Below are 26,537 nucleotides of genomic sequence, written 5' to 3' on the forward strand. Positions count from 1 at the left end.
TTGCCACTGGGGGATGCCTGGCGATACCCAGAGACATTTTAAGTTGTCACAACCAAGGGAGTCCTACTGGCATTTAGGAGGTAGAGGCCAGGGATGTTGCCTAATACGCTATGATGCACAGGAGAGCCCTCCCATGAGAAAGAATGATCCAGCCCAAAATGTCAATAATGTCAAGGTTGAAAAACATGGGCTTTGAACAAACTTCAAGTATCTTTGCAGAGTAATTATTTTTATGCCATTTTTAGCTATCTAACCTTAATCTTATAGACTGAGCCCAATAAAACCATAGATCTTTGCTTTGACTTACATCAAATCTCGTATGACTTCATCTGCTTTCTTTTCCAAGCTATTCCTACATGGCCCATTCAAATCCCAGATCTTTGTTTTTCCATTTCTCCACGCTGATCATATCCTTAATTTCTAAATTTTCCTAATGTCCGGCATAAAATTAGTTAGAATAGTGAAAAAGGAAAGTGGATTTCAATGCCTCTCCCTCCCTGCGGCTTCAGTTCTGCTCAGACACAGGAGGTGAACATCTGTACTCTTCAGGGACTCTTCCTTTCCTCTTTGACATTTCCAGTCCAAGCTGAGCACCACACACACTCGGTGCTTCTCTCTCCAGGACCAGAAGCATGGATGGGCTCAGCCCACTGGTGGATTTGGAACTGCCGAAATAGGAGAGCACTCCAGAAAACCGAAACTGTTCTTTCCTCTTTTTCTACGGCACCTTTCCATGAGAGCTAATTGCCCCCCCCTTTTTTTTTAAATTTATTTATCCCAAAGAGAGAGAGAGAGTGCAAGAGAGCAGGAGGAACAGAGGGAGAGAGAGAGAGAGAGCGCGTGTGCGCGCTCAGAGCCTGACATAAGGCTCACAGCCCTGGGAGCTTAACTGACTGTGCTACCCAGGTACCCCAGGAGTTAATCATTATCTTTTTTTTTTTCCAATTCAATTAGCCAATATATAATACATCATTAATTTTAGATGTACTGTTCAATAACTATCAGTTGTGTACAACACCCAGCGCCTGTCACATCACGTGCCCCCTTAACGCCCATCACCCAGTTGCCCTATCCCCCTACACACCTCCCTCCCACAACCCTCGGTTTGTTTCTCAGAGTCAAGAATCTCTCATACTTTGTCTTCCTCTTTGATTTCTTCCCATTTGGTTCTCCCTTCCTTCCCCATGATCCTCTGTACAACTTCTTATCTCCCACACAGGAGTTTCCCACTGGTTGCTAATGATCATCAACGGAGACAGCCCGTTTCCAGGCAATATCAGATGTACCGAAACCAGGAGTAACTGGTGGAAAGGTCTATGACGGGCCGGCAATGGGGTTGAGAAATAAGAGGCCAGGCCAGCCCAGGAAGTCTCCGCTGCAGGGGAAGAAAGGGCAGGCGTGACCTCATCCGGGGACTTACTAGCACGGTGATCCCTTGCTCTTTGCACAGCATGGCTACGGCTCCCAGAAGGATACTCAGCAGCACCCAGAATGTAGAATGTGTTCCCTCTTTGTTACCTGCTGATTCAGAGAAATGACAAACATAAGTCATGCAAGCTCAGCCTTCCTAGCACCAGAGCTACGACTCTAAGCATGCACTTGAAAATAGCCACAGTTGAAAGAGAGTTTGGTCTCCTGATAGCGCTTTTCCGTGGGCAAGTGTCCTACGTTCCGCATTTCTGTTTAGACAGTACCCTCTAAATGATCTACACACCTGGTCTCAAGGTGGACCCTAGCAGGCACCCACCGCCTTTGGGAAGCATTTCAGTAAAGCCCTGGGCACAGAGATATCTCATCGCAGGATCCCAATGGGGCAAGTTCCTTTGTCCTAACCTGCCGGCACCTAACGGGCCACTCTGACAAGCTGTGTTAAGAAATCCCCCTCAAGGATAAGCACTGCATCTGGTCACAGGCTAACCTCAACAGTGACCGCTGCTCCCAGCACAGGGGTGATGGCAGTATCTGGGTGGCCCCAAGAAGCCCAATAGCTGCCCACAGAGGAGTCCAGGGAAAGGCACAGGCCGGGCTGGGCTGCCAACCCGCATGCGGACTCAAGCCAAAACATCCCTACGAATGTCAGCTCTGTTGTATGAAGCCTGGGGTAAGACTAAGCTCGAGCCATCACTAAAAGTCCCTGAACTGCCTTCTGGAAAGGGAGGGTCTGGCTCCAAAGTGTTTGGTGGGAGATGTTTGCAATTTGGGGGCCAGAGCTGAACTGCTTGAAAGGAAAGGGAAGGTCACATGTGGTGCCCATCTCTGTTCTTCTTTTGTAAGGCTCTCACCTCCTTAAAATTTAAAAAAGACATAGGTCTGAAGTAGGGCAAAGTGAACCTGCTTGGAGAGCCAAACTGTTCACTTGCCTGGGCTGCCTCTGCATCTTGGGTCAGTTCTGATGAAAACTGAATTCCAAATTCCAGCTCTGCTGCTTACTATGTGACCTTGAGGAAATTACTTACATTCACAATCTCAATAACCTCATCTATAAAATGCAAACAACGTTACCTACCTACTGGTATATCTGAGACGGGAAAGTTATCTAGAACTACGTGGCCATTTGTGTTAAACATAACATAAATATTCTTGCCAATGTAAATCATATCTGGAAAGCATACAAGAACCAATCACAGTAGTTTCTGAACAGTTCTAAGAAGAAAATCTGGGGCAGCAGAGGGGAAAAGTCTTACTTTGCACTGTAAAGCCCTTTTGTAGTCGTTATATATATATTTTCAACTATGTGCATGTGTGGTAGCATCTCTAGCTTCTAGCCCTGATACTGGCAGCACTCCCAGTGCTAGTGGTGACAACCAAAAATGTCACAGCTTTGCAACATTCCTGGGAGGAGGGGAAATCGATTGTAGTGGGGACCACTGCCCTGAACCGCTGGTACTGATGGGCGGGTCTGTGCCCCTGCCCTTGGATCCTGGTCATCATGTGGGGCCTCAGGCCCCACCCACACCTGCGCCATCAGAAAGACGAGGGTGGGGCCCAGAATCTGGCCTTTTAACCAGGCTTCCAGGGGCTCCTGATGCCCGTGAAAGGTTGGAGAGCATCACTCTAGAGAGGAAGCTTGCTCCCAGCCACATCCCTGATGCCATGTGTGGCTCATGGGAGCAACTCAGACTTCTGCTCTTGGAATCCACGACACCTGACTGACTCTGGAAAGGCAATACGCGTTTGGTGAATGAAATTGCTGCCCGCGGTCCACCAGAAACAAATGCTAGAGCCACCACGTGGGAACAGGAGCAGTCCCTCTTACAGGCTGTGCAGACCAGCTCCCTTGCACAAGTGGCGGGAGTGTTGAAGTGCTGGGACTCTTTCCAAGACGCTTCCAGCTGGGGCCACGAGGTCTTGACTTCGAGACCTTCTAGGATGGGGATTAACTTTCTGCAAGCGCCTATTTCGATTGTAAACTGTGGGTCATTGGAATAGTCTTTGTTAGGGTGAGCCCACACCTGTCTCCCTCGACATCAGGTCTTGGCTCTGTTCTGCTCTATTGCCTTTCCAATTGTTCAGGAGGCACAATTGTTCAGAAGTTTCCAGTTGTTCATAAGTTGCCTGGAAGCCAACTTCTCATTACCCAACAACCATTCTAGATCAGCGTAGAGAGACTCATCAAGCCAGCTGAAGGTCACCTCACCTATAGAAATTAATGACATTCCACGATGTGAAACTGAACGACCATAGTTATGAGTCAGAAGAACAAACCCCATTAAATGAATGACTGTATTTGAGTGTTTACACTTTTACGGAACTTACTATTTTGGGGAGGGATTTGCTAGTGATCATCAGCAGACAACATCAAAGCACACGTCATCCTAGACACCAAAGCGTTTACATAAAATCAAGGTCAAAATAACCGTAAAGCTAACCCTGGCTAGTTCCTTTTGAATGATGATTTTAGGAAAGGCCTCACAAGTTCCGGCAACACAGCCCCGGGGTCCCACTGGCAGAATGGAGGTGATCACAGCTCACTACACACCACGCCTTCCGACATGACGGAGAAGGATGGCAGATGCCAACCTTAAGGCTTGTCCTCTCCAAGCCAATGAACACATGGTCGATTGAGCGTTTCTCCCATCGCACATCTCCTTGAGTCTACATCAAACCACACTTGGGATTTTCCCATATTAGCAGCTGGTAGGTAAATAGGCACCTTCAATTATAAATGAACTCCTGTATTACTGGGAGGGGGGGTCTCTTCCACAGAAAACGGAGTAAATGACTCCCCAGCCCAGCTCCCATGCCCCTCAGGAAAGCCCCTCACAATAGGACCTGCTCCAGGCCAGTATGGAGATGCCCCGTGGGCCCCCAGCCTCTGCCTGCTGCTTCCACATCCACTTTAGGAACCAAATGGACCTCACCCCCCACTGCCTGGATTAGGGTTTTCTAAGCTTTCTCATTCTCACAATCTGTGTTTGGAACTCTTCATGAAACACAACCGGACTTCCCAATATGAGGCTCCCTGTTTTTAACATTTAAAGACGGTCCATTGGGGGCACGTGGCTGGCTCAGTAGGAGCATGAAACTCTTGCTCTCAAGGTTGTGAGTTCAAGCTCCATGTTGGGTGTAGAGATTACTTTAAAAAAAAAAAATAAGAAAGAAGATCCCTTGACCATTTTACCTTCCTTCCTAGAAAAACTGAACTGGCTTGTATTTTACACGACTGTAACCTGGATGAATTCCTCCCCTCCCCCGACCATGGACCAGTGGCTTTGAATAGGAAAAAAAATTCCCAGTTCCTCCATTAAAACACCCAAAGGACAGCTCTTGAAGCACTCCATTAACACAAGTTGAATTAGTATAGAGATGGGGAAGTAATGGGCTCCTGTTCCACTTGTCTGGAATTTAAAATGGTTTTCTCCTTAGATGGCTAAATCAGATTTCACCAAATACAGAAAAAAACTTCTATAGAAAACAGATAACCTTCTTCTGAATCTCATTCCATCATTTCACCACGCTTCTCAAACCCCAAGTTTCTGCAAGGGACATGGACACCCCACACCACTCGAATCCTCTATGGTAATTCTTTTGGAAGAGTCCTACCCTGTAATTCCCTGTTACACTTTTGATTTGGTGCAGACAGGTCTGGTAAAAGACATGTGAGAGACAATGTTTCTTTGCTAAAGAAATTTCTTTAGTTACGGTGATGATTAAATATATGGCCACTTCTCAACAGTGGTAATTTCTGATCAAAGGCAAAATTTCAGTAGTGAGTTACAAACCCAGTGAGGGATTCATATTCGAAAAACCGAACTTGAGATTTCCACTGTCCAGAGAAGGCATCATAGCCGATGAGCACCTGAAACTTACCAGTCCCTAGCAAGATGTGTCACAAGTATAAGTCACACACCTGATTTGGAAGACTTGCTATGAAAAAAAAAAAGGACTATAAAATATTTCATAATTTTATATTGATTATTATATAGTGAAATTGTCATGTTTTTTTATATATTTGGCTAAAAGTGTAGTTAAAATTCATCTAACGGGGGTCTTTTTATAATGTGGTTACTGGCCACTTGGAAATTATATGCATGGCTCATCCTGTATTTCTTACTGTCTGTCCCACGTGCTCAGAGACCCAGTTTACAGGTGAAACAATCTGCACGTGGCCTTGTTTGCATTCCAAGTCTGCCTTTGAAAACTCGGAGAACATGAAGTGAATCTGCCTCTTTAAATCTCTTTCTCCTGAAACTCTTACAGGATTGGCCATTTGACATTATCAGGAATCATAAAGCTAACCACATACCAACACTTCAGTTTTTTCCAGAGTTCAAATGGGAAAGCTTAATTTAACTAATGTTTCTCCATGATTTCCTATAAATCGAAGTCTTTACAAATGTGTGGTAGGCACGTGCATGATACGCCAAGGCCAAGTACAAAAGCACTGACAGTGTTTCCAGTATGAGGGTGGTTGAGAAAGGGCGTATAAAGATTAAATACTCAACTGGGAAACTGGTTTTGAGCCCAGCCTAGTGGACTTCTGGTAACACGACCCATGTTAGCAAAGCTTTTACCCATGTAATTCCCAAGATGAAAAAAAATGTTTTAAAGACTTTATTTATTTATTCATGAGAGAGAGAGAGAGAGAGAGAGAGAGGAACACAGAAGGAGAAGCAGGCAGGCTGCCCACTGAGCAGGGAGCCCAATGCGGGACTTGATCCCAGGGCCTTGGAATCACGACCTGAGCCAAAGGCAGATGCTTAACCGACTGAGCCACCCACGTGCCCTAAAATTTTTTTGAGTCTTAATTTGTCAAGGTGACCAATGCTAATTGCTGTCAAGATACAGCACATCTAGATGAATTTGGACTCTGCATTTATGTGAGTATGCTCTTGTTTAGTAACTAATGCAAGCCATACTTCCATTTCTAAGTTTGAGCATTTTAACAGGACAGATGAAACAGAGATGACACCTCCAATACAGCTGGCACTCAACAAAGATTTGGGGAATCAACAGTTTCATTTCTATGTCTACCAGAAGTCTTATTATATTACCACACTTCTTTTGCAATTATGATATGTAATTTAATATCAAAAAGTTATAATGTACTCCCTGTGAGGAAGCACAGCCAGAAGTCACATCTCTTCATTTGACATTAATTTAATGTCTTTAAATCGCCTCACAATGGAAAAATCTCCATCATGAGACGAAAAAAATCTATTTAAAAAAATATTTTGAAAAAAATTACATAACCCTAATATAACACTGTATCTCAACTATATTGGAATTAAATTTTTTAAAAATTACATAAGGAATAATAAAAAGGCCAAGCAAAAACTGATCGTATTAATTTTAAATTTAGAGCTGTTAAAAACAGTAATAATAAATCCTGAGAGCCAGATGTCACTGCCAGTGCAGTTGCATTTATGAATATTTTTATTCAAAAAAATCGTCCCCGAGTAGGGAATTCTAACTAGTACATAACTAGATGCCAGCATCTCAGGATGTTGTGTGTACCCAGAGTTCTCTGTCTCATTTCCATCCAGTCCACTGACTTGTAATCACCAGTGACCCAGGGGAAGAAGAAAAGAACCATTCCTATGCCACGTGACATTTCTCAGCACGTAAGAAGACCACCTGCTCCAGGATAATTATGCAGCATTAGCAAACATCAACAGTTTATGATCCAGAACTTAGTAAACTGGCCTAGAAAATGTTTTCCTTGTTTCCGTATATGCCTGCCACAGCTAAGAGAATACAACCACTTAGATAAATGGAGACAAAGGCTAATGAAGTGCAGGGAGCCGAGAGGGAATAAAAAACCCACCCCAAAATGAAGAACAGAAACACACTTGTCACTGCTAACACCCACAAGTGCCAACAGATGTGATCAATTTAATGAAGCATGTGCCTTGGATTTGGCACTACTTTCTGGGGGGGAGATCCTCTTTCAGAAAAAGCACCACATTGTACGAGCTACCCTCTTCACCGCTCAATGCCTGGCATCTCCACTGCCTTGAACCTGGCACGCCGTGTTGTGTGTGGGAACCACGCCACCCCGACAGGTGGCCCTGACTCCCTCTGCCAGAGCGACACAATGAGCATCCCACTCCCATTCCAAAAGTCGGAGCCAACCAGGCAGTGCCTCCACCCGCTGAATGAAAGGAATCAGCCGCGGCCATTCTGAAGTACCAGCCCGTTTGTGGGGAAATCAAGCAACATAGGAACCAATGAAACATGAAGGCAGAGAATAGAAAATACACAGGAACGCCACCGTCAGAGTTCAGTTGGCAATGACCCCAAATCTAAAAGCAAGAGTCTTCTGCTACATGATTTACACAGTCACCTATTTTTTTTTTTTTTTAGAGCTGCATGATTCTAAGTAAAAAAAAAAACAAAACGAAACAAGCAAAAAAACCAAAGTCTTAAGTCAGAATGAAAATGAAAATGTGAGGACATGATACCCCAAGATTAAGAGTTATCTTACTTTAGCTGCCTGACCTACATAGAGACAGCAATACAGCAGACAGAGTTTAAGGGCTTGCAACAACCAATCTTTGGGATCTTGTCTTTCATAATAGTTTAGAATTTAAAATAGTTGTTCTGGATATGTAACAGATTCATTCCTCTCTTAAAAAGGTTCTCTCCTGCCCAGCATAAATGAACTAATTAAATTTCTCTTGTTCATTTCAGCTTCCCTGAAACAAGTATTTTAAGTTATTTGTTTAAAAGAGAAATCGTGGGCACCTGGGTGGCTCAGTCGGTCAAGCATCTGCTTTTGGCTCAGATCATGATCCCTGGGTCCTGGGATCTGGGTCCTGGGATAGAGCCTTGCATCAGGCTCCCTGCTCGGCGGGGAGCCTGCTTCTCCCTCTCTTTCCTGCTCATGCTCCCTGTTGCTCTGTCTCAATCTCTCAAATAAGTAAATAAATAAAATCTTGAAAAAAAATGGTTTTGGCTAGTCTACCATGTTTACTGTGCAGAGAGATGATCTGTTTCCAGTCCAAAATACTAGGCTTTAAAAGAGATGTCAGTGTTGACAAGATGTCTCATCATAAGAATAACATTTTGTTTGGGGCATTCAGAAATGATGACTAGTGCACCATCAACTTTATCTGACTTTGTGTTCTTCTTTTTTGAGGAAAACGTATGGTTTTCCGGGGTGCTTGGGTGGCTCAGTCAGTTAAGGGCCTGCCTTCTGCTCAGGTCATGACCCCACATCGGACTCCCTGCTCAACAAGGGAGCCTGCTTCTCCCTCTCCCTCTGCCACTGCACACATGCTCTCTCTCTCTCTCTGACTCTCAAGTGAATAAATAAAATCTTAAAAAATAAAAAAAGGTATGGTTTCCCTTATAAGGACATTTACTTTTTTTTAAAAAAAGGATTCTGTTGCAAAAGATCTTGCATGAAGATATTCTAAGCACCATATCTCACACACACACACACACACACACACAGCAGACAGAAATGTTACGTGAGTAGCTTTTTTCCCCATTTTCTGAAAAGGCAGGGATTCTAGAGGTTAGCACAGAATTGCTTGTTAATAAAATAGCAGTTAAAATTGTCCTGAGCTTTATAATACAGACACTGAATCTATAAAGAAAACTAATGAAGTCACCAAAAAGAAATGTATCCCTTGAAAGAGCTTTTTAACTAGTTAAAACCACAAATTTCAGAGTACTCAATGTTTTGTTCCCTTATAAAAATATTAACAACCTTTCTTGAAATATAAGTTTCTATGTAGCTGATGCTAGACCTTTCTTTGAATTTATGTTCAGATCCAAAAAGAACAAAGACCAGGTCACTTTAAAGTTTAAACTTTAAGTTTAAACAATAAACAAACAAATAAAAATGTTTAAGTTAAACAATAAAGTTTACACCTTAAGTTTAAACAATAAATAGCATTATTATTTGTGTCTAATAAATACTAAACTGAACTTCTACCACAGAGGAGCTCTGGTTCTCAGTGGAACACTTACAAACATGTGGAGCAACTGGCACTAGGAACCATCATGGCCGTGACAATGTGTTTGGCACATGTTTACCACTCGGCTTTTTGTAAAATCCACACTGACTAGACAGGGGAAAACAAAAAATGAGTGACTATTTCTTAATATAGCTCAAAGTCCAAATGAAAAAATATATACCTGAATGTCCATTAGTATCAAGCTCTCTGCTCTGTTGGACTGAAGGAAATTTAACAGAGATGAAAGAAATTAGTAGCATAAACAAAACTACCATATGATCCAGTAATTCCAATTCTGGGTATTTATCCAATGGAAACACATTCTCTCTCTATAAAATACTATATGCTATATATATATGCTATAAAATATGCAGCATATATACTATTTAATATTGTGGCATATTACTATATACTATATATGTATATATACATGATATACTATATAACATGGCATATTACTATATACCATGTAATACCATCATATAGCATATTACACTACAGTATATAATACCACAGTATAGTATTATACTATAAGATATAGAGTATAAATCACTGTACTATGAAATATATAGTACATACATATAAAATATATACTGTGTATACATATAGGTATATGTGCACAGTATAAACAGAATGGAATATTATTCAGATATAAAAAAGAAGGAAATCCTTCCATTTGCAACATGTTTGGACCCTGAGGGCATTGTGCTAAGTTAAGTAAGTCAGATAGAGAAAAACAAATACTGTGTGATCTCACTTAGACATAGAATAAAACCCAAACTCATAGATAGAATAGACCAGTGTTTGCCAGAGGAGGATGAAGGTGCACAGCTAAAAGGTCAAAACTCCAAAAAGCCCCAAGTCCTGGGGATGAAATGCACAGCATGGTACCCAGAGGTAACAACACTGTTGCATATTTGAGAGTTGCTAAGAGAGTTGATTTTAAAAGTTCTCATCACAAGAAATGTGTTAACTATATATGGTGATGGATGCCAACCACATTTATTGTGATCGTTTCACAATAAATGCAAACACTGAATCACTATTTTGTATACATAAAACCAATAAAATGTGAGATGTCAATTATATCTCAATTAAAGAAAAGAAAAAAAATGCACATTCCAAGAGAAACAGAAAAAAAAATTAACAGTATAAAGGCCACAGCCATCAATTCTGCATAAATGCGCTCTGACACGGAGGGAGTACTTACCGAGTGCCCTCTGTGAGGTGTGGACAAGAAGGAAAAAGTGAACAAGGAAGTATGGAAAACCAGAACATTCTGCTTCTTGAGCCTTGTGAATACTGACAGCTTTATTTTAATCAACATATACTAGACCGCAAGCTCTTTGAGGCCCAGACTGTTCTAGTTTTTATATCCCCAACTCAGGGGAAATAAAAGGAGCTTTACAAAGGACACCCTCAATGTTTGGTTAATTACTGGTGAAAGAATGAGTGACCAAAACTGATGTTAGCTTGGAACAGAATCAGAAAAAGTGTTTTCACGGATGCCCTACCAGAAATTCTTTTGCATCCAGGGCTCTGCCTGTTTCTTCTCTGTGATGTTATTATTAGCGTATGAAAATACGCTCCTCTTTAAAAAGACTCTTAGCCACCGTAGGCATGAAGTTGAACTTTCACATGCTGTGTAAGGATTATTCCAGAGAGTTGTTCTCCACAAACAAAGAAGTACTTTCTATTCTATTATGTTTAATGAGCAGTATGGAAAATCTGAAATGCAGAAAAGTGGCCGAAACCATAGTGTCTCGGTCAACAGAGACTAGGAAAGGCTCTAGCAGACCTCATGGGCACCAGTCCTGGAGTCGGGGGTGTGGATAATGAAGCAAATGGGCATTTGGGAGACAGGAGTGGAGGGGGACTGGCAGAGCAAAGGGGACTGTCTGATGTGAGCAGAACATGGGGTGGGGTGGGGGTGAAGGGGGGTGCCACCCGGTCACCGTGTCCCGTTTTGCTCTGCCTGCTCCCCAGTCCAGCAGGTGGGCTCAGGGCGCAGAGCCACGTGGGCAGAAGGGACTCACGAACTGCCGTCTGTTTCCGATGCGGGCTTCCCCCAAGCAAGCTAATAGCTCAATGTAAGCTTCTTTTTCAAATCCATGTTGCTCTGTGCCTCCAGACCTGCAAGGAACTTCGGAGGCAGAATTCAATCCTGCCCTCCACACTCTGTGGTGTGAAAACAATACGTGGGAACTGAAAAGAGTAGTGCAAACCAACTCAGAATGATGGAGAGTGCTGATTGAGGGGTGGGTGTTTTCAACCATCTACTTTAAACTCACAAGGAATAAAAATGATCCTGCGCTGTAGCTCAAAGCCTACCTGGGCAGGTGATACAGAGGAGAGAGAGGACACAACAGACCAATAAGAACTCTCAGGGTTGAGACCCAAGGCTGGATGTGTGGAGGGGAGCAACCTCCTAGCTTTCCATTTTCCAATGACTAAGTAAGCTGACAGGGACTATAAAACACCATCCAGTCTGGAATCAGGACCACAGGCTTCATTTTCATCTATTCCTTCCCTTTCCTGAAGGGGGGGAGTTCAAGTGAAGAGGGAAACAGATCCTGGAAAGGTGTGTGTGTTCGGGGTGCTGTAGGCAAGAGGTCAGCACTTCTTTGAAGACCTCCTAATTGGTCCATTTGTCTTCTGTTCTAAGTAACTTCAACCTAATGAAAATCTATTCATATTCTTAAAAGGCTCTCCGCAGAAGCTATGTCTGCTACTGCTAGCTGTGTGCAAACATTAAATATTTCCCGGGTTAACTTTCTTGAAAACATTTACACACATCACATTAAAGGCCCAACAATCTCCTTCCAGTTTTAAAGCAAACATATAAATGTCAAAAGAATGCTACCAGACCGAAGAAGAAAGGTCACCCTGCTACTACAGTTAACATAGTTCCATCAGGACGGGAATATACCGCACCAGTTTCTCAAGCATCAATGTATTCATTGAAAAGCCATCACATATTAGAGCACCTTCACCTTCGATATTAGCTCCCAAAGGCTTTATTTTAAAAATGTATCTTCTGTAAAGATGGCTCTTGGAAATAATTTTGTAATTTACAAATGAATTCAAAAGCATATCAAAATATGCTCAGTTGGTTAAGCATCTGCCTTTAGCTCAGGTCAAGATCCTGCGGTTCTGGGTTCGAGCCCCGCATGGGGCTCTCTGCTCAGTGGGGAGCCTGCTTCTTCCTCTCCCTGTATCCCTCCCTGTGAGCGCTTGTGCTCATGCTCTCTCTCTCAAACATACAGCTTAAAAAAACAAAAAAAAGGTCAATGCTAAAGGAACCAAGCAAAGACTATACAATGACTTTAGCTTTACGCCATTCTGCAGGAGTACTCCACATTAACAGAGGCTAATAAATGTATCCATTCATTGGACAGAAGAACTTTTAGTCTCTTGATATTTTTTCATTATTTCACCAAAGTAATCTTTAGAAGTAGTGAGAAGTTTTATTCTATCTCCTAAATTATATGTCCCACATGTTAAATCTATCAATATGGAGGATTTTCTTCAGAAAACACTTCTGATGTCTTTGACATGCATTCAGAACAAGGAATAGATTCTTCAAGGGAGGGATGTGTTAAAATTAATAAAATGATTCTTCATGAAACTTCAGAGTTGTCTTGGGGAAAGCCAATGGATTTAATTTCTAATTTTCTTTCAGAAAAATAGAACTGATAAACTATTATCCTCTGTAATTGCAAATACAGATCTGCCCATTGAAGAACATGAGGTAGCACCATCTGTAACGAGCAAAAGAGTGATTAGTAGGGGCGCCTGGCTGGCTCAGTGGGTCAATCACCTGCCTTCAGCTCAGGTCATGATCCCAGGGTCCTGGGATCAAGTCCCGCATCGGCGGGGCTGGGGGTTGTCCCTGCTTAGCGGGGAACCCGATTTTCTCTCTCCCCCTCCCTGCTGCTGTTTCTCTTTCTCTCTCAAATAAATAAAATAAAAAAAAAAACCCAAAACAACAGTGAGTAGTAATGGACCCCCAACCCCTTCTCCTGCTCCCACTCAGATCCAGTCTCACGGAAGAGCCACTTGATGGTGCCGAATGTGCTCCGAGGCTAGGACAGGTGCACTCCTCCATCCCCCTCCTCCCCCACCAGATCCCTGGGGCCATGGGTCCTCAGGAATTTTATGATCATGACAGGTAGGGAGGTCTCAACCCAGGAAGAGGTGGACACACCCACTTGCTAAGTTTGCTTTCAGTCTCCAGGAAGAAAAGTCACCACCAAAATTCTCTGTCCTGGAAGCTGTTCTATTGAGTTGTCTCCAACCTCTCTGCTGTATCAGAAACACAGGGAGTCAGAAGGAAATTGATGGTTTCATCTCAGTATGAAAAAATAATGGTAACAAAAAGGGGTGCAGCGTGTGGCTGGGTGTAACCAACTTCTGAGGGAGTCTGGTATCGTCTGGGGCCACTGGGGTCACCCTTGGTATGTGTCTTAGCAGAGCCGTTGGTTTGAGAGCACAGGTGCTCCAAGACAATCTGCCCCATGTCTAGCCTGTGCAGGATGGGAGGGAGGGGCCACCGTGAATGAAAAACCTCACAGGCCCTTCCCAGTCCACTCCCGGAAACTATGGACAGTTTCTAGACGGACGTTCAAGGTAGATAACTATAAATACCTAGAACATCCAAACAACACAGTCTGTGCTAGAAGAGTTTACAACCCTGCCTGAATCTTTTCGTAGGAAAAAACTAAGGGTTAAAAGGAAGCCTATTGGGTACACCAATGTTCAAAGCAGCATTAGTCACAGTAGCCAAAAGTAGCCGCAACAATCCACAAGCCCACCGACAGATAAACAGAAAAATGAGATGCGGTAGTAGAATTATTCAGCCTTGACAGAAATTCTGACACACGCTACAGCATCAAGAACCTTGAGGCTGTTGCGCTTGGTGAAATAAACCAGACAGAAAAGGACAAGTTCTGTGTGATTCCACTTACAGGAGGTACCTAGAACAGTTACATTCCGGACAGAAAGCAGACTAGTTGTCGCCAGGGGCTAGGGGAGGGGAGATGGGGAGTCACTGTTTCATGGGTACAGAGTTTCAGTTTTTCAAGATGAACAGGTTCTGGACGTGGACAGAGGTGACAGCTACAGAACGAGGGGAATGTATTTAGTGCACTCAACTGGTACACTGAAAAACAGTTAAAATGGGCACTTTTATGTTCAGTATATTTTACCACAATAAAAGTAAGGGGGAAATGCCGCTATAGTGACTTTTATGTCGCCTAACTTAGCTTAAATAATTACTGACTTCTGGCAAGTCTGGCAACATGCTTCCTGCCTCCTCTTCAGATTCCTCGGAAGCAAATCCCAGACGTTATTCCATTTCATCTGTAACTACTTCAGCCCGGGTCTCTAAGAGAAAAGGATTGTTTTAAAAATACACCTGTGATGACATTATCATGCCTAATCTTTTAACAACTTGTTAACAGTATTGAGTGTGTCTCCTGGTTTGTTTATTTATTTATTTGAGAGAGAGAGAGCGAGAGGGAGAGGGAGAGCGAGCGAGCGCATGCGGGGGGAGGTGGAGGGAGGCGAGGGAGTGAGACTCCCCGAAGACTCCCCACATGAGGCTCCATCTCATGACCTTGAGATCGTGACCCGAGATGAAAGCAAGAGTCGGATGCCCACCCGACGAGCCACACAGGTGCCCCCCTCCTGGTTATTGGTAACGATTGTTTTGAAAAGCTTTGCCTCATCGGACCAATGAGGACAGGGAAGGAGAACAGCACAAGGCGGTTGGCCTTGGCTTTGAAATGAGTTAGAATCCAGAGAGTTAGATTCCAGTGTGAACCCAGTTCTGCTATAAACAACTATGTGAGCCCCCCAAAGTTACTGCAACTGCGAGTCCTACATTGGGAAAATGGGAAAGTAACTCCACCTACTTTAGAGATTGTTCCATAATTAAATGAGAAAAAATAGAGACACCTGCGTACCCATGTGCCAGTAGATGGTCAAGAAATGGCAGCTATTACATTAACAGCAAAGTCTTCTACGTTCCTAAGTAAAAACTGCTGGAACCCCCTAACAGTCAATCCAGAAAAAAGTTCTGGAACCCCTCAGCCGGTGACAACTACCCTGGGAATCACCTATCTCAGAGCCTGGCGAACCTTGCAAAGGACATGGCAGGAAGCGTCTCAGGCTTTGAAGCCAGCGGGCCCGTGTGGACGCTGCGGAACTCCGCCGTGGCAGGCCGCAGCGGCCCAGACAACGTGGCAAGAAATGCGTGTGCCTGTTTCACAACGCTTCATGGACAGACCCTGGGATCTGAACTTCATGTAAGTTTTTGTATGTCACAAAATGTTATTATCGTTTTTTATTTCCCAACCATTTAAAAGTGTGGAAAATCAGGGAGCTGAGGAGGAGTCAAGCGCAGGCCGGGGAAACAGTGGGATGTGCGCAATCCCCACGCCGGTGGCCGCGGCCCGGCCCCGGCGGCTCCCACCCTGCCCACCCGCGCCTCTTTGCAGCTCCGCCAGTGGCTCCCGTTCTGGTGCCACAACTAGGGTCTCCAGGATGCCAGCCCCGCGGTCCTCACCCCCGCCCTGCTCCCGGACTGCCTCCTGTGAATCCCTCGGCACACGGCACAGGAGGACCAGGAATGGTGACAGACAAGAAGATGGGGAAGAACATGAAGAAAGCTCACAAAAAGACACACAAGTGCCACGAGAGTGGCCCGTGTTCCCCCTCCTGCTCTTCCAGTGCAGACTCTGACCGAATCCAGAGCCCGGACCCTTCCCTCAAGGCTCTCCAGGTCGGGTCCCCCATCAGACTTCAGGGGTCCTCTCGTGCTGGGAGAATGAGACCCTGTGTCCCTCCTCTGCCCAGTCTGAGCCTTCCGCTGGAGGCCGCTCAACCCTGCCTGGCTAGGGAAAGTGAGAAAAGAATGACCATGGGCTAGCGAAGACGGTCTTCCCACCCCTGGGATAGAACTTTTAGCGGACGAGTTTGGTAGGAGAACCATTTCCTGAGGATGATGAAACCTTTGAGCTAAATGCTGAAGATGAACTTAAGATCTATAAAATGTGATTTTTTTTCTTACTTTCTTTTGTAATACTCAGGGTTGCGAGGTATTGTGGAAATTGAATTATGGGAGAAAAAGAAACTGCCCCGTTTTTATAATGGTAAAAAAAACATGTAAAAATCATTATTAAAATTTGCTGCAGTGATCATTAAATTAAGTAGTAATGGCTCAATGCGTATTTGGAAAAAACAACTCATTCTTAGCTTGCAGGCCACATGCGAAGGGGTAGCGGGTTGGACTTGGCCCCTGGGTCTCTCTGTTTACTAACCCTGAGATTTCCGCTTCATCGACCCCAGCACAGAATTCGGAATGAGCAGTCTGCTCTTCAGCATCAATTAGAGATTATTTATGGAAAAAACCAAAGTACATATATTAGTATATGACAATCCTATGAAAGGCCTGGCAGCCTAGAGCACACCTGAGCTTTGAGAAACTCTAGAAAAGCCTCAAGCAGGCCAAGGTCCACGCACTCCTGTTTAAAAGGCTCCACTCCAACATTCCAGAGGAAGTCACCCCACTTGCCTCTCCCCCAAATGGAAATCACTGACTGCGAGGTACGAGTAGAGCTCTGTAGTCCACACGCTTCTGATTCCTCAGATAACAGAAACTGAATGTAGAACTTCTGCAGGAGCTCACAGGCATGACAGGTACGTACGCTGAATGCCTCGCATCCAGTGTCTACAATAAAGCAACTGGAAGGTCTGACGGGGACTCTGCTGCATCTCCGTCAACGCACCTGCTGGGCCGCTCCGGGCCATTCCTCCACACCCCACGCCCCGACACACACACTCAATGAGCCGTTGCAACTCCAGTAACGAGGACTTTCTTTGTACGGATTAATACCACGCCAATGACAAAACCAAGAATTTCATAATCCAGGTCCATACCCATCGCTATTCGTTCCTTTTAGACTTTTTTCTATTTCCCTCACGGAGAGGTTTTAATAAAGAATAGTAAACAAAAGTGTTTCTCCCCCTGCAATTTTGCTGCAAATATAATGACAAAAATTGATCACAGCTGCTTTAGGAAACCTCAAAAACTCCTGGTCTCACCACCCTGGAAGGCTCCCGTGTGAATGCTAATGTATGAACTTTGTATTATCAAAAACGCAACAGAGTAAACATGTATCTGAAGAGAAACCTTTTGGCCAACATTCTCTTAAAATGATAAAATTATATACATAGATAATTTCCCATCTCAAAATTAAGAAGGTAAACATCATGCTTACTTTCTCTAAACGCTTTACAGTAGCCCAGGAAAGATAACAGAAAGAACAGGGCCCCCAGGAGGTCTGCACGGCCGACAACACCAGCAACCTTGAAAGAAAGAGAAGAAAAAAAGATTTACATGAAAAAAAAATTTTAAAAATCCTAAACTTAGGAAACATAACAGATTTCTTAGAAACGAAAGGCAAAAACCATACTAGATTCTGCCATCTATTAAAATAACTGTGCAACAGTCCTGTGGTCTTATCTTCCAATTGGTTTTTCTTTTTCCTCTTTGGACTGAGACTTGGGTTAGCTGCTTCCGAGACAGTGGGATGGACAGGACTGCACTGCTGCCTGTTCTGGGAGCAGGAGCCCCACCACAGCACCCTGCACCTTAGAGCCCAGACACTGGTGCTGACGTCCCCCAAGTGGATTTCAACAGAAAATGCTAGAAGCTTGAAGGGCAGAATACTGAGCAAAGAAAATTTGACCAGAAACACGCAGGAAAGGTGGGAAAGAAATGTGAAAAGTCACCAGGCAAAGAGAAAAAGGTACAGGTTCAACCATGCAGAGCCACCCCTGTCACTGTTGCTCCTTTCAAGACCAAAACTGATTTGTGGGGGGCTTAACCTGGAAAGCAGAACGCTTCACACATGACTGAGAAGGAAGATGAAGATAGAATAAAGTGTCTCCCATTTCTTTCTGCCATGTCTGCCCTTTCCTTTTTTACCTTAGTGATAACTTTTTTACCTTAATTCTTCTTTACCTTAGTGATAGCTTCTTTACCTTAGTGATGACAAAGCAATGTAAAATCTGTGTCTCACGTCACATCTGGTAACTGTTCTCCAAACATCTCCTGGCAGAGAAAGACTGAGAATCCCATTCAGGAGTGTGGGTCTGGCTTACGTGGCACACTTTGCTAACCAGCACTTGGATGTGACACGTGCCACGTCCTGTGTTCCTGGGATTCTGTAGGTATTACTCCATTGGCTGGTAAGTTTATCTTTTTTTTTTTTTTAAAGATTTTTTTATTTATTTAACAGAGAGAGAGAGAGAGATCACAAGTAGGCAGAGAGGCAGGCAGAGGTGGGGTGGGAAGTTGGGCTCCCTGCTGAGCAGAGAGCCCGATGCGGGGATCTATCCCAGGACCCCGAGATCATGACCTGAGTGAAAGCAGAGGCTTAACCCTCTGAGCCACCCAGGTGCCCCACGTTGATCTTTTCTTAAAGGACATGAAATGTGGGACAGAATAAAGACTAAGCTATAATGGAGGTAACAGAATAATACAGTTCACATGAAAATTTCTATATTTATATTCGATTCCCAACTGTTGTGGACAAGCAGTGGCTAAAGAGAATGCCTTTGAGCGACGATTTCCCGCTACCCTGGCTAGCTGTAAAACGCTGGAGGTGATTATCCATTCTGATCGCTCATTTCTGACAGCAGCGCGTATGACCATGCAAGGTGTCCCATGACCGTTAAGATTGAAGGAGCTGATGAATCCAGCCTGTGAATGCCACCCACAAGGAAAAAACCTCCGAAGAAGGAAGCTAGGGACAGACAAAGGTTCCACAGATCCGAACTAAGCATGCCAATATGCCGGAGGGGTAAACATACCATGACTCCGTGAGTGCAGTGAACACGTGATGAGAGTCCCTGAACACTGTGGCCCATGGCTCACTCAGTCAGGCACCCGAGAAAACGGGGCTGCAGGTAAAGTGAGCAGCGCCTGGCACTCAGGAGGGGCCCCTGGCACGCAGCAGGCATGGGCTCACTGTGAGTTCCCTGCGGGAATCCTGACCGCGCTTCCTTGAGCACTGGGAGCAGAAAGGAACAGCACAGGAGCTCAGGGCCAGACGCGGGTATGGGCTCCAGAGCACTGTGGTGAGTGACATAGGGAACCGCTGGTCCCCTGGGCTCCCCCGCTAGGACATCTTGCATCTGAGCCTAGCTACAGGGCCTGAGGATGACCTTGAATCTCAAACCCTCGCAGAACACAGAGTAATCTGAACCCAGGCAGAGAAGCTCATCCAAAGGGGTCCCTCAAGCCAGGGGCTCAGGAGAAGCAGGGGTGGGGTGGTGAGGGGTCAGAGAACAAGGTTTACTGAAATGAGTGAGGGGAGGGAAGTGTTTGGGTAAATATCAGGGATGGGGCCAAAACCACCAGCCTAAACCACCTGTTACCTAGGCAGCTAGAATATATTTAAAGACTGGCACTAAAATGAATGTTAAACATGATAAACTTATTTTTTTTAAAGATTTATATTTATTTATTTTAGAGGGAGAGAGAGCATGCATGTGTGTGCATGTGTGGTGTGTGGCAGGGGTGTGGATCAAAGAGGGAGGGAGAGAGAATCTCAAGCAGACTCCACACTGAGTGCAGAGCCCGATGTGGGGCTCGATCGCAGGGACCCTGAGATAACAACCGGAGCCGAAACCAAGAGTCAGACACTCAGCTGAGTCACCCAGGTGCCGCCAGAATAAGCTTATTTCTAAACAAATGTTCTTTGGCTAATTGGTGAAAATACTTCCAAGTCCTTATGCAATATATGCGACATTATCGGACATAAAGAGAAACAAATTTTTAGAAGTATGGCAAATGTTTTAAAGCAAAAAGAGTTTTTAGCCCTTACAAAGAATTTTTGACATCATGATTAAAAAGTGACTTCACAGAAAAAAAAACCAAAAAACATTTTTAAGGGCTGTCCAAGGAAGTACTGAGTCCACTTGTTTGGGGAATGGGCAAGACTACACAGAGACTTTATTTTCTTTTCTGATATTTGCATAGTATGTATTTCTAGGCAGAGGTCTTTACAGTAGCCTTTGTAGGCTATTTTTTTTTTTTTTTTTTACAAATGAAAGGGAGCAGACTCTGCCATCCTCAGATATGCCACTTTGCATATTGATTATTTTGAATTAAAGGTACTTGAGAAAGCAGTCAGTTTCTCAGAAGGATGATCTGATCATCCTTTGTCCCCCAAAGCAGGAAACAAATCTCTCCCACGACAAGCACCCTCCCTCCATCAGAAGGGTAGAAGGTAGCCTCATCCCCAGAAGTAGGGAGTTTAGGGCCTGAGAAAGCCATATAAACAACCCTTGTTACTTCACTAATTCACTACCCCAAGCCCAAACCCTTGTCCTGACAATTCTTTGCACATTAGAAAACGTGCCTGGCTTTGGACACTTCTTTGAATCTCAATTTTTATGGGGCTCCAGAAATTAATTTTTTCTCCCGTTAACCTGTCTTATGTCAATTTAATTACGAGGTCAGCCGAAGAACCTAGGAGGGAAGAAGGGAAAATGTTTCTATCCCTACAGAGGTAACCGTTAATGCTCATATTCGGGTGTTCTAGAGAAATCGCTGCAATTCCCTCAAAGCCATAGAGCCGGTAGTGGTGTTCCGCCTAGGAACAAACTGCATCCGGGTGTCAAGAAGGAATGAGAGGGAAAGGGGGGGTGCTTCCCCAGCTGATGCCTTCAGTGTGAACTCTGGGTTTGTGCACAGACGGAACCCCTAAGGAGGCCTGCATTTCCCTCTTTGATACCAAATCCAGGCAACCCGAAATCCCTACCAATACTCTGAGGAGAAGGAAAACCTATGGTGGCACTGGTGTCCTTGGGGTCTCCATCCTGATGGCCGCAGACAAAGGGCCAGGCAACCCCTCCCTTAGCTCTCCTCGCTCCCCTAATGCCTAGGCTTATAGGCCTACAAGTACCCCAGAGTGATTTGGGGTGGTATACTTGAAAACGAGAGACATTCATGTCAGTTGAAAAGCAAAAGACACTAATTATAAATATTTCATCACCCACTGGGGACCAGGAGTTGGGAAGACTGACCAACGCACCACGGTTTGCCTGGGACTGTCCCAGTTTTAAAGTGGCAAGTCCCAAATCCCGGGACCCCCTTAATAATGGGCAGGGTGGGGGGCTAGACACCCTAGAAGACTGGGAAATTCCGGTTCTTAGATGCAGTGGACGAAAACATTCTCAATGCTAATATCAAGAAGGTGTAAAGACACAAGACACATGAATTTAATACAAAGAAATTTATATTATTAAAACCTGGACAGGCCCCCGCTGCCAAGGCTCTCCGTTAATAAACATAAAGAGAAGCACAATAACCATCCAACCCCAGTCCCCATCCTAGATCACCGTTCAGTGTGGGGGCGGCATGGAGACCCCTGGTCCAGAGTCCGCGGCCCAGGGCTCCTCCCGCTCCACGGGGCTGGGGGGCCTTCAGAGGGCTCGCTCCTTCCACCTAACTCCGTGGGTCCTGCTTTTTGCTTCTTTCTAAAGCTGGGTTACGTGGAGAATGGGGCATTACAGGGGGGTGAGCTAGGAGGAAACTGAACACTCCCTCTTTGCCAGAACAATGAATGGTGAATATGCAAATTATTTGTTTTAAGAATGCTAACTTGGGGGTACTTGGGTGGCTCAATCAGTTAAGCTCTGACCTTGCTCAGGTCATGGTTTCAGGGTCCTAGGACTGAGCCCTGCGTTGGGCTCCCCACTCAGAGGGGAATCTGCTTCTCCCTCTCCCCCTGCTCGTGCGCTCGCTCTCTCTCAAATAATTAAAATCTCAAAAAAAAAAGAATGATTTTTAATCACCCATAATTTTTTCTTACAATTTGAGTTTCAATGACTGATGGAATAGAAGGGTACATGACATGAAGAGATTTCTCTCAAGTTTCCCCTTCTCTCCTACAGCGAGAATTTCCTCGGCTTCTTTTTAAATATTTCAAATGTAGAATTTTAGGGTTCATATGTTCCCAGACTGCATTAACTGGGGCATGGGTGTGTGTGCACACATCTAGTTATACTTGCTGGCATTTCAAACTTTTCTAGAAACTAACTTCTCGACATTTAAATCCATCAGAAAGGATGAATGCCCAATTTTTGTATCAACATGTTCGGGACTGGAGGAGATTATGCTGAGTGAAATAAGTCAAGCAGAAAGAGTCAATTATCATATGGTTTCACTTACTTGTGGAGCATAAGGAATAACACAGAGGACATGGGGAGATGGAGAGGAGAAGGGAGTTGGGGAAAATTGGAGGGGGAGACGAACCATGAGAGACTGTAGACTCTGAGAAACAAGCTGAACCGTTTGGAGGGGAGGGGGGAGGTGGGGGGTTGGGTGACCCTGATGGTGGGTATTATGGAGGGCAGGTATTGCATGAAGCACTGGGTGTAGAGCATAAACAATGAATTTTGGAACACTAAAAAAAATAAATAAATAAAATAAATAAATAAAATTTAAATAAAAAAAAAATCCAAAACAACAAAACTGACTTAGAAAAATAAATCAGAATTTTAGAAACATTTCTTTGGTTAATAATTCAACTATTTCATTTTGCTTTAAGATCACACTAAATCAGATGAGGACCAAAACTGTAAATCAGTACTTTTGCCAGAAATTCCTTTTTTCTGATCGTGTGCACTACTTCTGGGTCCCAACAAATACTTAAGCCATAAAGAGGACTCACGTGGAAACAAATTCTAATTTGGTCACAGTCACATATAAATAGTCTACAATCAATCTTTTACAGCAGTTTCCAGATTGTCAGTCCTCTGAATTTGCGAAAGTAAAACATGAGAATTTTTTTTTAAAAGGTTTCAAGTGAGAAGATGCTCGGAGAAGGTTGTGATAACAACTCTGCACAATCCCCTTAATACCGAAAAACAGAATTTAATAAAAGCAGACGCTAAAGGCAGGAATTCTGTTCAATATTTTGAAATTCACATCAAGATGCTCAATACATTTGGTTAAATGGGGGGGGGCATTTAAATACACATGAAATCCAGAAATCTGTTGCAAGAAGAAATAAGAAATATGTAGTATTTTATTCTGGGTACCTCATGTTCACAGAATGAATGGCTAAAATTGCATCTTTTACTTAGCAAACATGCAGACTTTCATTTGAAATGCCCACAGATCTAGTGCAATCCAGTACCATATGCACCAAATACATTTAGCGGCAGCTCCATGGAATAAAGACGTAGCCCGCAGGACAGCAGGTTAGGACCCTGTGCCCCATCTGCTGGGCAACCTGGGCTTTTTGGGCCAAATCTTCCAAGGGGAAGAGAGGAATGCAGGCGGCAAAGAAGAGAGGAAGGAAGTTGGGAGAGCTCCTGACCACCACCCAGCGCGGGGGGGGACCCACACCTTCCCAGCGCAACTCAAAGTGTGCGGGCCTCTCCTCGGTGTGAGATTGTCAGTTCTATTCCTAGACAACTCATGCGAAGGTAGGGAAATTAAGTCCGACACTCTGCTGAAGACCTTGCTTTGGCCTTTAGACCCCAAACCGGGCAATAGTCACCATTTACGCTTTCCAGGATGGTCATACAGGGGAGATGGGAAGCATCACCAGAGTTCACGTCATATGGTGATGACAAAGTCCTCAACGCCCCCCCACCCCTTTGGGACTCGGCATTTTTCATGAGAGAGACCTGTTGGGTCCACAAATAACCGTTTCAAGTGTGGGGTAGGGTGTAGCCTCGTATCCTTTCTACTGCAATGAGACTCTTCAAAGGAAGCTTATTTGTGGGAATGAGCCAACATGTGACAGGCTCCTTGTCCTCACCCAAGGACAGATGCCCCAGATGGACAGACGGACACTACTTACACACTCTGTGTGCACCGGATGCGTGGCGAAGAGCAGAGCGGCCAGCAGGGACGACCTGGGGGCCAGGTTCAACCGCCGGCCTCTACTGGTGTACTGCAGGCCGCCGAGCAGCACGGAGAAGACATCCAGCATGAGGACGGAGATGCCCCCGTGCAGGAGGATGTTGGTCACGTGGAAACTCATGGGGTGGAAGCCTCCAGACAGATAGTAGTTGATCCTGTAAGTGAAGGGGGTTCACACCAGATGCGCGGAAGCGTGCCAGAGAAAACACAAACCACCCGAAGAAGAAGGCTGGTGAGTAACAGTATTCCAGGGAGAAGAGGAAGTTTGTTGAAAGCAAGATAAAAAATGCCTATCAAGTGAGGAAGGTTGAAGAAAAGGTGAGAGCATAATTAACTGCAGGGGGAAAAGTGGAGGCCGAGAGCATCTCAGAGGAGCAGGAGATAACATGGAGAGGAAAAGCTGGACGGATTTTTTAAGCGCGAAAAGGCAAGACTGCAGGCCAAGACGAGGTAACATAGCACACATTCCTCCTGGCTCCCCCCAGGGACCTGGGTTTAAGATAGTCCCGAAACCTGCTTGTCCAAAAACACAGGCACTCCTTGATCGTTCCTCCATCAGCCTTCCACCCAACAAAGCACACGCCTGTGGTTGGGGACTCTTACTCCTGCCTGCTGCCCACCGGCCAGCAGCGCCATTGATCATTTCTCTGCTTCCCAGAGGCCCGTTCCCACGTGCCTCCTGCTCCCGAGAAATAGCTCGGAATGGGAGGTTTGGTGAGCTGAATACATCTACCTCCCCGCAAATGGGGAGGGGGGTGAGAGTGTTTTTAGCTTGATTTTGTTTCCGCACACTGACTTGGGACCAGTCGGAAACAGTAGGAAGGTTTTTACCTTATTATCTTCATAGTGGAAAACCCCCACGATGGCATTAGACGCCACGAGCTGCCTTGACTCACATGGTTTCTCCTGTGTTGCCCAGCAAAGGCCCCACCTCCAAGGAATGTGCAAAATACGGAACGCTGCCCGAGTTGGCTCGTCATCCTCGCACAGGGGCCTTTGCGCATCTCCTCCGTATCCTTCCACTCCCAGGATCCGCACTGGCAAAGCCAGCCCTGGAGTCAGGTGTCCTCACCCGCATTCTCGCCACCTTCCCCGGACCTATTCCTAACAGCTGGGATTAGCACGTTCTTCTCGGAGCCCGTAGGAGTGAGACCCTGTTGCCCCCCAGGGTCCACTGGCGCTCCTCCCGCCACCCGGAGGCTCAGCCCAGGGAGCCTGGCCCAGCGGCCCGCCCCGCCCGCGCGGTCACGCCTCACCTGAAAGTCAGGACGGTCAGGGGACGGTAGGACTTGTGGCTGGTGTTGCTGCTCAGCCTGCTGCCCCAGAAGTCATGATGCCACAGGTCCCCGAGGGGCGTCTCGGCGCGGAGGTCCTGCGGGAAGGCAGCAGAAGGCGTCCTCAACGAAGGCGTCCCGGCCCCTCCCCCAGCCCGGGTCTCGGCGCTCCCCGTGAGCTCTTCCCCCGAGCTCCGCGTTCCGCTCTGCTCCATCTCCCCTGATCTCTCACCTCCCACACCGCCAGGCCTCCCCGCGGGTCCACTGTGCCCTGGGACACACTTCCCAGGCTGATCCCTCCCAGACGCAAACTGGGTCACCTGCCCTACGGTAGCTGCCGCCCTCCCTGGATGTGGATGCCCCAGCCCAGGGTGCTCAGCACCTGCTGCGGCCCATCCCAAAGGCTGGGCACGCGCAGGTGTCCACCAGTTACCCCTCAGCTCTTCACAGCCCAGTTCCTCCCACCCTAACCTTCACATCTTAACCTTAATCCTTCATGTCTTAACCAGCTGTGCCCTTCCTCAGCTGACACTGTTCCCCTTCCAGAGGTCTCTAGGCATCTCGCCCCTGGCCTTACAGCACCTGGCACACTGCCCTACGGGACTGAGGGTCAAGGAGGCCTGGGCCACATCCCGTAGGTGGGGAGTATACAGAAGGTGCTTAATCTATGTTGAATGTGCATAGTCCTTTCATATTCATATAATTTCTCCAAATTAGCCCAGGGAAAACATGAGTGGACGAGCATACATTATTTTTGATCATGAGCCAAACAGGAAAGTTAAAGATAAAACAACTTCCATGTAATTTTTCAAGATAAAAATCACTAAATATTAAAAAACGATAGCTACCTTACTATTAAGGTAATTTAATTTGGTTCTATACGATAGATGTTTAAAAATGCATCTT

The 26,537-nt window shown here is 45.3% G+C and overlaps 1 protein-coding gene across 8 annotated transcripts in view; it reads right to left on the reverse strand.

The window, feature by feature from the left end:
- TMTC4 (transmembrane O-mannosyltransferase targeting cadherins 4) overlaps positions 1 to 26,537 on the reverse strand; it is a 64,053-nt gene that overhangs the window by 27,476 nt on the left and 10,040 nt on the right. For 5 of the 8 annotated variants that reach the window (XM_082700817.1, XM_082700816.1, XM_082700812.1 and 2 more), the window contains 4 exons: positions 25,614 to 25,729; positions 24,296 to 24,512; positions 17,690 to 17,777; positions 1,421 to 1,521 (listed from right to left, as the gene is read on the reverse strand). In XM_082700817.1, coding sequence (XP_082556943.1) covers positions 1,421 to 1,521; positions 17,690 to 17,777; positions 24,296 to 24,512; positions 25,614 to 25,729 — 522 coding nt within the window. The remainder of the gene's footprint in view (positions 1 to 1,420; positions 1,522 to 17,689; positions 17,778 to 24,295; positions 24,513 to 25,613; positions 25,730 to 26,537) is intronic. The other 3 variants (XM_082700813.1, XM_082700815.1, XM_082700819.1) reach the window with 1 other exon arrangement.

This window comes from Mustela nivalis (genome assembly GCF_964662115.1).
Source record: "Mustela nivalis genome assembly, chromosome: 15".
Lineage (NCBI taxonomy): Eukaryota > Metazoa > Chordata > Mammalia > Carnivora > Mustelidae > Mustela > Mustela nivalis.